General features: G+C 37.6%; 1 protein-coding gene across 1 annotated transcript in view; it reads left to right on the forward strand.

Moving 5' to 3' along the window:
* Positions 1-8,155, forward strand: part of BRIP1 (BRCA1 interacting DNA helicase 1) — a 127,533-nt gene extending 119,378 nt beyond the window's left edge. The window contains exons 18-20 of the mRNA XM_077836781.1: positions 2,648-2,730; positions 4,465-4,788; positions 5,686-8,155. Coding sequence (XP_077692907.1) covers positions 2,648-2,730; positions 4,465-4,788; positions 5,686-6,581 — 1,303 coding nt within the window. The 3' untranslated portion in view covers positions 6,582-8,155. The remainder of the gene's footprint in view (positions 1-2,647; positions 2,731-4,464; positions 4,789-5,685) is intronic.
* The last annotated feature ends 6,177 nt before the right edge of the window (positions 8,156-14,332 follow it).

The raw sequence follows: 14,332 nt of genomic DNA on the forward strand, positions 1-14,332 counted from the left end.
GATTGCTGTCACTGAGACTTTCTGAAAGGGTAGTGTTTGTTGCAAGTAAATGAGGTCAAATTTGAGGGGAGGTCTGCACTTGCAGTGGCATGTAGAATACAGACACTAAACCCCCAGCTAGAATGGGTAGAAATAGCGGTGTAGACAGTGAGGCACTGCTTCAGCGAGTGGAGACCTGCTAGTGTATATTGGCCTTCTACGTGCCCAAGCACCACATCCGCACTGCTGTTTTTAGCAGTAGAGTGTCCTGCTGCCAGAACCTTTCTGGGACTGCAGTGAAAGACTCCAGCAGCTGGGAAAGGCTCTGGTGGTGGGAGGAGGGGGAGTGGGGAGGCAGCAGGGAAAGGCTCCAACAGTGGAAGCTGGCAGAGCCTTTCCCCACTGGGGGGAGTCTTTCCTGCAGAGGGGAACGGCTCCAGCAGCAGGACACGACACTGCCAAAATTAGCAGTGTAGATGCGGAGCCACAGCTTGGGTGAATAGAGAGCCTGTATAGTATTGTACTCCCATACATACCCCCACCCTTCAGACATGTCTTTACTCTTCTTGCCTGGGCTGTGCCTCACGGGCTATGCTGATGTTTATACTCATGCTGTGGGGCTCTGCAGGTATGTACTCTCTACGCCACTGAGAGAAGTGTGCAGTGCAGAAGTACCCTAAATTTGACTTAATATAGCACGTGAGGGATATGTATAATGGGTGGGAAAGGGATTGGGGGAATATGATGGAGAATAGTAAAAGATCATGATATATATCTAACAATGAGTAGGTATCTTGTTAATTTCCTTTTGGGGAGTGAGTAATTTAAAAATAAAAAATGTTAGTTACAGGAGGGTGCAAGAATGGTGATCAGAAATGGAAGACTTCCTGAAGGAAGTGAGTTTGAGGAAGAGAGTTTGGTTGTGTAGTATACAGGACATGTTGTCTGTCTAGAAATTTTTCATTTAAAATATGTTGCTAATGAAAGGTCTTCATTGTATGACTGACCATTTAAATGGAAAAAGAAAAGGAGTACTTGTGGCACCTTAGAGACTAACAAATTTATTTGAGCATAAGCCGATGAAGTGAGCTGTAGCTCACGAAAGCTAATGCTCAACTAATTTGGTTAGTCTCTAAGGTGCCACAAGTCCTCCTTTTCTTTTTGTGAATACAGACTAACACGGCTGCTACTCTGAAGCCTGTCATTTAAGTGGATGCACTTTTAACCTGAGCTGAAAGGGAAAGACAGACTCCCCTACTGGTGTATTTGGCTCAGTTGCATGCAAGGGAGAATAATTCTGGTTTATATTCTAATTTGACCCAGATTTTATTATATTGAGCCTTGGAAAAGAAAAGCCAGTATATTTCCGTGCATTTATAAAAAGAGAATATAAATCAAAATATAGTATATGCTGACAGTCCTAGAAAGTGGTTGCTGCAGATAGGCAAGCTTCTTTCTGTAAAAGCGTCCTGTAGGGATTGAAGTGAGCAGAAGGATGTTAGTTTTGAATCTGGCACTTTTCTGTTAATTTAGTGCTGTTACCGTATGAAGTAACATAAGTCCATGAAATGTAATAACAACCTTTGGGAATATACCAGATGGTGTGCATGACCAGGTGACAACTGTGCGATGAACTTCTTGCAGTGCTGCTTTACTAAAAGTGTGGGATATGTTTCCAGTGGGTATAATTCATTTAAATGGCAAGTTAAAACAGCACTTATTAAAGCAGTAAAAAATGAAAAGCTCGGAAAGAATCTTTTGCCTTGAATTGTTTTGTTAGTTTTTTCTTTCATGGGAGGCTTTAAAGATGTTCAAGAAAAATTTCTTTGCTGAGCTAGTTATGTTGCTGGGAATTAGAAGATCTGGATTCTAATCTCATCTCTAGACACAGTGATGTTGTGTATCCAATCAGACTTCTTTTTGCCTTAGTTTTCCTTAATTTGTAAAATGAGGATAATAATGCTTAGGTATCTCTCATGGGATTGTGTGCTCCAGTTCATTTATTTTTGTATAGTTCTATGAAAACCCTTGTCTGAAAGACACTGTAGAAGGTCAATGTATTATAAAAATAATTGATTCATATAAAGTGGCCCTTCAGGATTGTTACAGAAAGCCACTCTTTAACAAACTTTTAATTATTACCACCATCATTACCTTGAATCTTGATTTTTTCTTTGTACAGAACCTTACTTTATTAAAGCCTAGCCAGAAAATACTAAAACAGTTGCATCGTTTTATAAATCTTTGTACAACCACACTCAGTGCATTCCCAGATCTTGCTCCTACACTCTTCTCTACTCTCCTTTCAGTATTTATCCTATCTTTCTCACAACAGTAGATTGCCAAACAAATAACATGTCTGTTGTAATTATTAGACATCCAGCGCTCAGTTTATGAAATAACGTGTGACCTCCTAGTTTGTGTCATCAAATGGTCACTCTTGTAATTCTGTGAATTGTGTGAAAAAGCAGTTTCAGTGCTTAACTGTCTTCTGATATAGTTTTTACATTCCTTCTCTCACAGATATCTGTTTTGCTGGAGCTCAAGAAAGCACATCTGACACATCTTTGCATCTTTTGTGCTTCCAACAGTATGCAAAAGAGAAATAGTTTTCAGTTTTAGATGCAATTTTATTTAATTATAATTCTCTTTCATTGTTCTCCTGTAGGTGTATTCGTCACAAAAAGGATTGGGGTGCTCTTATGTTAGTTGATGACCGCTTCAGGAGTAACCCTAATAAATACATAACTGGTAAGATACTCAGATTCTCCTGGGAAAGATCCTAGTATTAGGATATTGTGTTGGGAAATCTAGGCTTCAAGAGGTGATTTCCCAAAGAACTCTGTTATGTGGGGGAGGCTATAACAAAATATATCCATTAAACTCGTTGGTTCTGTTGTTGTGCAGCTAGAATTCTGAGCAACTCTAAAACCCTGCTTCTGTTTGTCAACAGGCTTAAAATGCACTGAAACACACAAAGTAGCCATTCTGTTATTTTAATTTAATTCCCATTCAGAACATGCTAGTAGTAAGATTTGTTGAAGAAACTTCAATTTACAGAATTTAACTGACATTTTTAAAATAAAATTTATAACATATATAAGAACTATTAGCCATTGTATGGTAAATATAAAAATAAAGGTACTGACTTTCATTCACTTTCATTCATTTGTATGAGTAGTTTTGCACCCATAGTGAACTGCAGGGGCTAATGTTAGCAGTTAGAGGTTTAACCAGGTGGTTTGTAGACATGACTAGGTAGAGGCACCACCATTCCTTTCATAGCATCATTGAACATTTGTTTGTGCTGTCATGATCGGTACAGTTTCTTCATGTTTAGTAAAATGAATGCAGCTAAAACAAAAATAAGGCTTACATGACAGTAGTCAAGGAGAAATTTCTTAGGAATAGATTGCATAGCTTTGTTGCCCCTTCTCCATTTATAAACAACCACAGTAAAAGGATAATGTAAAGGAGATAATGCTCATGTCCAGTCAGCAGGTGGAGCTCAGATTCTGCCATATAAGCAGTTTTCTGACGTGTTGTTTTGTATTAGGCAAATGCTTAGATAACTGAAGAGAGGAAACAAAAGGGAGAAAGCAGAGTATTGTAATTTACACACTCACACTAAAAGAGTTTGTGAATATGGTAAGAGTATTTTTTGAAAGAATAAAAGCTAATATACCTTTTCTAATATAGAGTATTTTTAAGGGATTAAAAGATGTATTTTTAATGTTTATGAAAATTAATTTTCTCAATCTTCAGTTTTCCAGATTCATCAAAACATTTGTTTGTTTAAGATTTCTGATATACAATAATTATAAAAATTAATATTGGTTCATGTGCGTATGATATTTTTGGAAGTATTAAGTGATTGTGATTCTTTCAGAAAAAATCTGACACACATTGTTTTCTAATCTGCAAAACATGCAAACTATTTAAATACTGCTAGATTTTGTCATGCAGTGAAACAGCTGTAATAAACATACAGTCTATACATAAATTCCTCTTGTAATCATTCATGATCTTTAAATTAATAGCACAGGAAGGAAAGCAAGAGAAACATTACACAGATATCACAGGACAACAGTAGTAACATTTTGGAAGGCTGCAGCATTGCTGCTGTCCTTAACAGTAGATACCAGTTTAAATTTAATTTAGGTGAAAAATGAGAAGATGGGGTAAAGAATTTTTTAAACCAAATGATAACACCATCTGTACTCTAGTTTTTGAAAAATATTCATAGAAAGCTATAAACAAATCATGCCTTCAATCCTGTAAACAATCTCATGCTTAACTTTACTCACAGGAGTAGTTCCACTGAACTATTTCCATGAGCAAAGCTAAAGCTGTCTATTTCCATGAGCGAAGCTAAAGGTGTAAATATTTGCAGGACCAGGGCCCAATTTAGTAACTTGAAATAGCTACTGTATATAATCTAGATAAAGTAAGTTTGGTTGTAGTGTACCAATTTTTTTTCATTAGGATTATCCAAATGGATTCGTCAACAAATCCAGCACCATGAGAACTTTAGTACTGCACTCGATTCGTTGGATGCATTTGCTAAAAAAAATCAAGTGGGCGCCAGTTCTTCCACCCAGTGTAATAGTGAATCTCTGCTCATACATTCAAGTTCAAAAGATCTGTCACCAACTTCGTCATATGAGGCATCTATTCATCTATCACCAGATGTTCCTGTTGAAAGTAAGGTGCAGAATTTGGTCCTGGAAGCTCATTCACCCACAGCAATCAACACAGTTAATTCTACAGCATCCAGTCAATCAAGTAACAGCATGGCAACAAAGAAAAGTATGCTTATTTCCCATGTTAAAACTTCATTAACCGTTCTCCTAACTGATATTTTTGCGTAGCCTGTAAAATCGTGCATCTTTTTTTGAAAGAGACAGACGTTTAAAAAAAAAAATTATGAAGTGTTGTGCTGTAAAATGGCCACCTCTCACAAATGTATATAAGCTTTGTTCAGGAGATTACACGATTAGTTGTCATCCCATCTGGTTGTCTTACAACTAGCAACTTTGATAAGTTTATAGTGCAATTTCAAAAATGTTTAACTCTGACATTATTTTGGTTCTGTAATGAAAAATATGAAGATAATCTGAAGATAATTTACAGTACGTTTACATCTACTAATACTGGCATTGTACAAAAAATAGTTGAATTCACACATATTGTGTCATTTTTTAAATTTTACTTACTCGCATCTTACTTGGAGTTGAGTCTGAGCTACAACCGTGGCTCCAGATTGTTTCCAAAATTTAGAGAATTATACTTCACATGTACACCCTACCTCTAATAGTTTGGCTAAATCAATACTATGCATGCAAATAACATCAACATTCTGAGAAGTGTGAATCTAAATCTGAATTTAGTGGCTCAAGCTCATCTCTAGTCCTAACCATTTATGACAGACAAGAGAATTTGCACATAGAGAACACAATAACTTAAAGTGAAAAATACTGACTGTGACCCTTATCCTACAAGCTCAATCACACACTTTAACTTTATGCATGTGAGTTGTCCCACTTAAGTCAATGCATAATTATTTGATGGTCTGACCATTTATACAGGATTTCATTTCACACAATAACAACAATTCTGTAAACTTAATAAAATGTGCTAAGTGTATTGTAAAATAAGGACAAAAACTAAATCAATTACTATTGTATACTTTTGTGATTTTCACAGATGGTCAGAATTTTGGTGTAGAAAATCATTCTCACCAAACAGTGTGGAGAGAAAAACAGATGGATTCCAAACCAAAAAGTCCTGCCATCAAAAAAGAAAGACAGAAAAGGAATAGTTGGACTAATGCTGATCTTATGAAACAATACTTCAGCAATAAGCCAGTGACTTCAACACCTCTGCCTGTGAATGAAAAGAAATCCATCTCCAAAGCCATGTGCAAACAAAAAAGGAGTACTATTGAATCTAGTCAGCCTGTTGTTAATGGATGCCAGTGCCAGTCGTCATTGCTAACGGAACATACACCGAGTGGACCGGCATTACAACTGGAAACAACTAGTTCCTCAATAAAAAAGGGTGAGGCTGCAGCTACTGAAGAACATCCTGCTGAACAGCAACTCTGCACTAGTGGAGTCATAGATCAGTGCATTGAGTTATCTCCAGTAAGAGGAAAAATTGAACTTTCAACGTTAAATGTAGCCATAGAAGCAGAAGCTGAGGATGACAGTATCTATTTTACACCTGAACTTTATGATGATACAGAATCAGAGGAACAGCAAATTGAACCATTAATTCAGACTTGTAATAATACTGTGAATCAGAATGAACATGGAGCTTGCATTGTAGCTGAAGATCTTTTTGAAATCAGTACTTCAAAAGCAGTAAGCTCAACTAAAGAAATAAAAAGTAATGATAACATGAACACAGAGTTAGCTATAATAGTGCAAAATGACAAGATTAAGGGTAATACAGTTAGTGATGCTGAAAGTATTACCAGAGTAGGAGAAGTGGAACAGAAAATATATCAGGAAATGGACACCAGAAAAAAGAAAAGTAAACTTTCCAGATCACGGAACAAAGGTGTGTCTTCCTTCTCATTGAGCAATACTAGTCCATAGCTACCATGTTTTACAGGAAATTTGGAAATTAACTTCATTATGAATCACTTTTATATTTCTGGTAGGCTTTTTTATGGACTACGTAACCTCACTAGTAGAGAAATGGTGGAATTGTACTTTCATTTTATCTCTGTTATCAGATTTGATTTTTTTTTATTTTGCATATGCAAACAATACTGCTCTGCTGTTTTCTTCAGACTTCATTAAGATTCTTCTTCACAATGTATGGCTGAAGAGCCAAACAAGACCCAGGGAATCATAAATTGTAGACCCAATAGTACTGTACCTGAAACTATAGGGTGAGGACAAGGTTGATCAGTTGTCGATTTGAATTCATCTGGTGTTGAGCACTAGCAAGCAATTGCTGTTTAGCCCCCAATAAAAATAAAACTTGAGGCAGATACAATTCTGTGCATTTATGTTAGATTTAAAAAAATTAATATACAGAATAGGCACATTCCTTGAGCACCAGGTAATTTACAAGAGATTCCCAAATTAGGGGAGCCATTTTCCATTCCTTCAAGTCTTTCCTCACAAAAAGAACATATCTGCAGATGAGTAGTATTGAGAAGACAGCTTGAAAGTTGATGGTAGTAATAACATTATTACATATACTTCCTTTGTTTCATGTGTAAATAGAAAGTTGAAGTAAGCTAACATCACTGACATCTCTTCAAAATTTACTGCTTTGATGATCTTTTTATTTCAAACATTTTTGTTGATTACATTGTGCTAAATTTTGGTCCTACTGACTTCAGTGGGACCAGAGTTTGGGCCATTATTACATAGTGAAAACCAGAGCAAAGAGAGTTAATGTTACAAAATAAAGCAATAACTTCTATTAAACATTTAAAGAACACAAAATTTGGAATAATTATTTCCAGGGCTTCACGTGTATCCCAGGTTAACATGGTGAATTAACAATTTGACACTGAAGATTAATGCAGAAGGAAGGATTTTGCTGCTATGAAACATTGTGACACATATGTTGAGAAAACTAGTTTTTGTTCCTCTTTTTATATTAATGAAGTACATTTTGGGGAAAAAAATCCTGGGACAATGTAAAGTATTTTTGTGGACATTTATGTATTAGTCACGCGAGTTCAGTTGGAATTGCACATATGATGTTTTCTTTAAAAATCAGACTCAATAATGTACATTTTCTTGCATCAAGGATTGTGAATTAAACAGCTTCTTTTCTTTCTATATTAAATATTGCTTTAAAAAGATGAGCTCTTATATTTGCAAGTATGGTAAAAGATGGATAGAATATTAAATCTCTTTTGCATTAGCCTCGGACCCTTCCTCTCCTGAATTTTTGTCTTGTCTTGTTTTGTTTTGATTATAAACTATTTGACGCATGAAACTGGTCTTATCTATGTTCAAGCATTGTGTTAATTTACAGTTACTATATCAATGTATAATATCACAATATATAATAACATTGACTTAGGACAAGTGTCACCTATTGAAGTAACGTCACCATTCCCATTAGCTACTGAGTTTTCCTTGGAGTTTCCCATCCAAATATTCACGAGACCCATCCTAAATCCTGACTGTTACACACTTGCGTTGAAGAACTGATGGGATCATAGAACTAGATAGTCTTGCTGACTTTTTTTAAATGCAAAAACTGTAAATTCACTCCTACATGCATGCGCGCGCACACACAAGCTTCTTGTTCTCGTGTATGTAAACATCAATGGTTGAAAAGCATTTTATTTTTAAATTTTATCAGAGATTTGTCTTGACTCAAAACAGCAAAAGTAAATTGGTTACTTAGCTGTCTACTTAAATTTTTTGTCACGTAAATTTTTTTTGTCATAAGTTAAAACTAACCTAAAACTGTGTTTGGACTTCTCAAGTCAGTGAAATCTAAATTATAGAAAGTATCCTATTATTTTGAAACAATAATTAATATTAATTTATTTTGTGCGTAAAATAATAATCGAATCCCGAATTTATTAAAGGACTGAATGTGCAAAGAGCATGCAAACGAAGAACCAAGAAAGCTGCTAGTAGGGGAAATGGCTTCATCTGTGAAAGAAAGGTACCATATAAAGACTAGATTGAATGAAGTTATTGAATGAGGTAGTGGCAACTGTTGATAACGTGTAAGAAAAATATATATACTCCGTTTTTCCTGTGAGGTGAAATAATGTACAATGTGCATGGTTCTGTATGGTTTATTAGTTGATTAATATAATTATTGTAATTTAAATTTTCAATAAGTAATATAGAGACACTTATTTCTGGATTGAAAAATTGCCCAAGAGATCTGCATTTGCAGTAATGAGTGCTGAGGGCCCTATTCGCATCAGTGGGACTAGAGGATATTCAGCACTTTGCAGAATCAAGCCCATAGTTTGTAACAGATGGCTCCTTTCACATAAGCACGCTTCACTATTTTTGATTAGTGTGTAATTTTTAAGGCAGGGTTTTCAAAAAAGCCTAAAATCCTAATTCCTTTGAAGCTTATTGGGGGTTCAGCACCTAACTGCCTTAGGATCCTTTGAAAAATTTTGTAGCATGTAGCCAGATTGCCTCTGTGATCTTATGTGATTTTGTAAGTTGAGAATGGTCAGTACTTGGGTGGAAAACCTCCAAGGAAACCCTGTCTGTTACAAGACGTTGTATTGGTGATTAAGGAGACAATTCTCTTCCTTTATATAGTATTAAACTAGTACCCCACCAGCATGGTGCAAGGGAACATTTTGATGCTGTGAAGTCCTTTTTTGTCTGAGACTTAAAACTAAGTCACTAAGTGCTTGTGGTCATTAAATATCTCTGCCCATTTTCTTGAGAGAGAGGGTATTAGTCCAAATGTCCTAGCCTGGCAGCTCCTCAGATGACGGAACTCATGTAAACTCTAAATATCAGTAATTTGTAAAGTAATTCTGGGTTCTTCTGGAACAAATGATGTTCTTTAAATATATTATCAACTAGCAGTTTTGTTACTGCCGTAGATTATAAAACACAGACACTGCATCTCTGATTCCAGAAGCCAATAAAGGAGCAACATGATGTGGAGTAACCTTTGGGTCTGGTCTAGTACGACATGCAGTCTTACCTGTAAAAATGTATTGTTTGTTATATTTTCTTCATAAACTGTAGTTTGCTATTTGTTAAAATGAACGGTTTACCCACGACTGGTAAATTAATCTTTTAAAGTACTAGTGAGAGCGTTGATTGTAATTTTGAGCCATAAAATTAACTTGTGCTGTCATTCTACTGTTCTCCATTACTATTTTTTTTTAAATTCCAGGGCTGCAGGCTGCAGCCCTTATCACAGGAATATAGGTGATCAAGTCTATGGCGCTACCTATATAAGTAAGGGGTGCAGGATTGGGCCCTAAATGCTTTACAAAACCATACTTTATGGTGTGCTCTAATTTCATGAAATATTAATCTATTCAAATACATGGAGCTATTCAGGTTAAAATATAAAATAAAACTCCAATATATGAGAAAACTACATTGATGCTTTACATTTCACTATAATTTAGAGAAAAACATCTAGATAACAAATTTTGTACATTTCTTTGAATAATACACTTTATAATCTGGCACTCAAAGTTGTGTTTGGAGACTATGATGCCAAGTCTATTGTTTTGTCTTATTTGGTCTGCTGCTCAACCTCTTTTTTTGGAGACTACAGTATTATAAAATATCTCATATATAATATATGTAAATTAGGCTAGTCATTTTATTATTTCGTATGATACATATTTTACCAATTAATGTAAATTTAAAAGCAATTAAATATTGATTCAAATGTATTTGTGCTTCTAATATTATTTATTTAGATTTGAAGCAATAATTTTCATTAGTATATTACTTGATAGGTTTTTATTTTTAAATAATTATGACCTACATATTTAGACATTAAATGTTTAATACATTAATTTATGTATTGCCTTCTTATATTGTGGAAGGAAACACATAGCCAACCTTGCAGGTCAGGACTGTATTGTATTGTCTGTGGAGCTGAAATATTACCAAAAGCAGAGGGTAAGACCCGTTCCAGCTCATTTTCACTTTGCTTTTAGGGCTGGAGGAGTTGTACAATTTTTTTTTACCTTGCACCTCTGAATACTGAAAGTACGTTTTAGAATCATCATTAGTTAACGAGAAGGTAATTAGTAAATTAATTATTTCTTTAAGACAGATTTTAGATTTTCTGCATTTCTTTTCACTGAAGTTATTACAGTAAAGCAGCTGCTTCGTTTTCACCTGAAGTCTCATTCCAGACGACAGACCCTCTTAGAATGCATGGAACTGTGCTCTCTGACTGACAAATAGCATTTTTTATTATTGGTCTCACTGGCCTTTCCCTAAATTTAGAGACAGGCTGGTGAATTACCATAAAAGTGGTGGCTAATGGAAGCAGTCTTACTGTTGCTCTGCCTGTTTATGATAGTGTTTTAAACCTCAACATACTAACCTGGCTTGCAACACAGCTGGCATCTATTTAAGTGGAGTATGCCAGCTAACTGGATAGCGCAGTCTGTGACAGTTGGTTCTGGCAGCATCCCCAGATTAGAGAGAGCAAGGGGAAGGGTGTGTTTTACCACCCAACGCTGCCATACTTGGGAGATATGTCCTTTCCCTCGGTTAGGTGTTGTCACTATGTGGGATGACCAGGGCTACATGAGATGTGGTGGTATTTTGGCAGAGTAATTTGAAAAAGACCAAAAATATATTTTTGATCAAAATAACAAAGTTCATACATGGCTTCCTGCATAACATGATCTTATTGTCATTCTTCTTCTTTCCTGTCCCACTGCTTAATTTTATATATTTTTTAACCCTGACTTGTTGTGTCATGTCAAACCTGGATTATAAAGTCTTTATTTGACTGTGACTTAATTTGTTCTTGTGAGACATCTAACCCTCTTTTGGACTCCCAAACCTTTATGGTGATGATAATGGTCTTGCTTGCTGACATTTTAGAGTCATGCTACTAGACCACATATACTAGTGGCATAGCTAGGGATGTTAGCATCAACATTCATTGATGAAGACATGGCCATAGTATACCATAGTATGATTAAATGCAGAGGCTACAACTTTATTAAAATTCTTAACCAACAGGGACCATTCCTCCCAGCTACATGTTTGGGCTGTTCCAGTGCAAATTTCAACTTGGCACCAGTGGCCCCAGGTTCTACAAACCTGAGGGGAGCTATGAAGGCCATGCCCCCTTAACACACTCAGGACTGCTCAGGGAGCCTGGTTGTCAGTCAGAGTCCTAATCCACTCCCCACCTACAAACAGGAGATAGGAGAAATGAGATGAGGGGAGCCACATGCAGCACGAGATGTGGAAACATGCCCCTGCATTGTGCACGTTATACTCTGGGCCCACGCCCAGTAAGCCCCTTGGGTTACAGGGTCTTCCCATCTGACCCTTTCTAACTCACCAGCCATACTGGAACCCACGGAAGTTGCAAAATGTAATTTAATCCCCAAAATGGACCTCAGAGATACTGGATGGAGGTGAAGAACCCACACAGCAGTTTGCCAGTTTTGCAATAAGGGAAAAATTCCTTCCAGATCTCCACATGAAGTCTGGCAATGAGCCTCTACCCTGGTATCTAAGGAGATCTCACCCATTAGATAGGGAGAATATGGCTATGCCTATACTCTGAGCTAGGGCTGTGATTCCCTGCTCACATACACATATTCACGCTAGTTTTCAGTGAGTGTAGTGTAGCCACTGTAGCACGGGCAATGGCAAGACTGTGCCAAGTACCTACTCACCAGTTTCAGGCAGGTTTGTACTCAACATGGCTAAGCTGTGCCTTCCTTGCCACTTCCCCTGCTACAGTGCTATTTATACTCAGGATTGCTCAAGGAGAGCTACTGAGTACACAAGCAGGGAATCACACCTCTCCCTCCTAGTGGAGACGTAGCCTCAGAGTAGGGCTTGAATGGAACCAAACTGGCAGCTTGGCAGCAGAAAGCAAAAGAGCTCAGAATGGCTACTCCCAGCAATAAAAGTAAGGAGAGGCCATCCTCCACAGCAAGTGAGGGCTAGGCACATGGCCCCTCCTAGCTCCCCTATCCAATACCAGTTGCAGTAGGCAGGTCAGAATCCATTTCCTGGCCACCAAATGGGATGGCTTTCTTCCTCCCGTCATGGAAGGGGCTGTGGAGGAATGAGAAAGGAGCAGCACCCTCTCCCATACACTTATTCTTCAGGGATGGGAAGGGGGAACCAAGAAGAGTACATAGAGCACTTCCCCAGCTGCTCCTACTTGGTGATCTCCAGGTGCCTTCCTTAACCCAGGGCTAGGGGAAGTGCGGGGTGTCCATCAAAGTTAAATCTGGCTTGCAAGATGAGCATTATTCTATGAATACAGAAAAGCAGGCCAAAAGTAATAAAGGATCCTCCACTTTCAGAACCACCTGCTTTTGGGGCTTGTCACAGGCTGGCTGGCTCTTTCAGGGGAATCAGGCTCAGCCTTGCCTGTGATGTAGCAATTATCCTTGATGCAATCTTGATTTGGTATCTTAGCATAGTGACTCCAGCTGTGAAAGGATCAGGGAGGACTGCTTAGAGAGAGGGGTGGAAGAAAACCCAGGAGTGAGGAGCAAGGAGAGTTCTTTCTCCCTAGGAAGAGGCTGGTGAAGGCAGGCTGGAGGGACCCACAGGAAGCAGGTTAGGTTCCTGTGGGAGGTGCTGACATAGCGCCTGTGAGAAGCAGGAAGGTCCCCAAGAGAAGCTGCCACCATCCCCAGGCAGGAGAAGCAGTGAAGAAACCTGCTAAGAAGGATGACGTCCAGGGAAAAAGCCTTGGGAAGCAGTGTTCAGACAAAGCAGCAAAGAAGGAGCTCTGCAGTCTCCAGGAATAGTGGTCAAGCATGGGGAAGTTCATCACAGCCTGAGAGGGGTAGAAGGATCTTTTGTTTGGATGTTGGTGTGGATTCTTTAGTTGGACTTTTGTTACATTGGAAGGGAACAGAACTGGAAAAGGGAGCTGAGCCATGGAAGACATAGCCAGAGAGAGGCCATCACAGGGCCAAAGAAATGGCTAACGGGCGCTGGAGATGCCTATTCTTACACCAGGTGTGCTATGGCGGCAAGTGGAACACTTAGAGGGCTACATAGCCTAATGTCATGAATAAATTCCTGACCTTTCATCTGTTTCTTAAACATTAAATCATCTGTTCTTGTGCCTTTGGCAATTGATATATGGTGAAGTGGAACTGTGGTACAAGAAATTAAACCATTCTGAAGCTCTGTGGTACTTTAGCATTGGTGGGCACCAAGGTGTCTATTGGAAGCAATAGGTTTTATACTGTTTAGATTAGACTCCTGGTGTCAGTTGATTGATGGATGTGTAAAATCTGTCCTATTTTGGTGAAAATTTAACATAAATGCAATTTATGGAAAATAGATTCAAACTCAGGTTAATATTTATACGAGAAAAAAACCCACTCATTGACAAGTAGATTTGGGATACATTAGAAAAATAAAATAAGGCCTCTCTCCAAAACCCATTTAGATCAATGGAGGTCTTTTCATTGACTTCAAGATGTTAGATCATGGCCTAAATTACCATCTTGTAAATGTGGAAAGTTTGCAATGCATTCAAACTGTATTGTATTTGAAACTGTGTATATAAAAAGAATACCTTAACCTCTACTTTTTTAATTTTAGGAACTTTGAAAAAAGCTTTCTGCAGTAATGCAGAACTGCAAATAGTCCAGAAACTCTTCAGAAATGCAAATTTAAGAGCTACAGAA

The sequence above is a fragment of the Eretmochelys imbricata genome, chromosome 17 (assembly GCF_965152235.1).
Source record: "Eretmochelys imbricata isolate rEreImb1 chromosome 17, rEreImb1.hap1, whole genome shotgun sequence".
NCBI lineage: Eukaryota > Metazoa > Chordata > Testudines > Cheloniidae > Eretmochelys > Eretmochelys imbricata.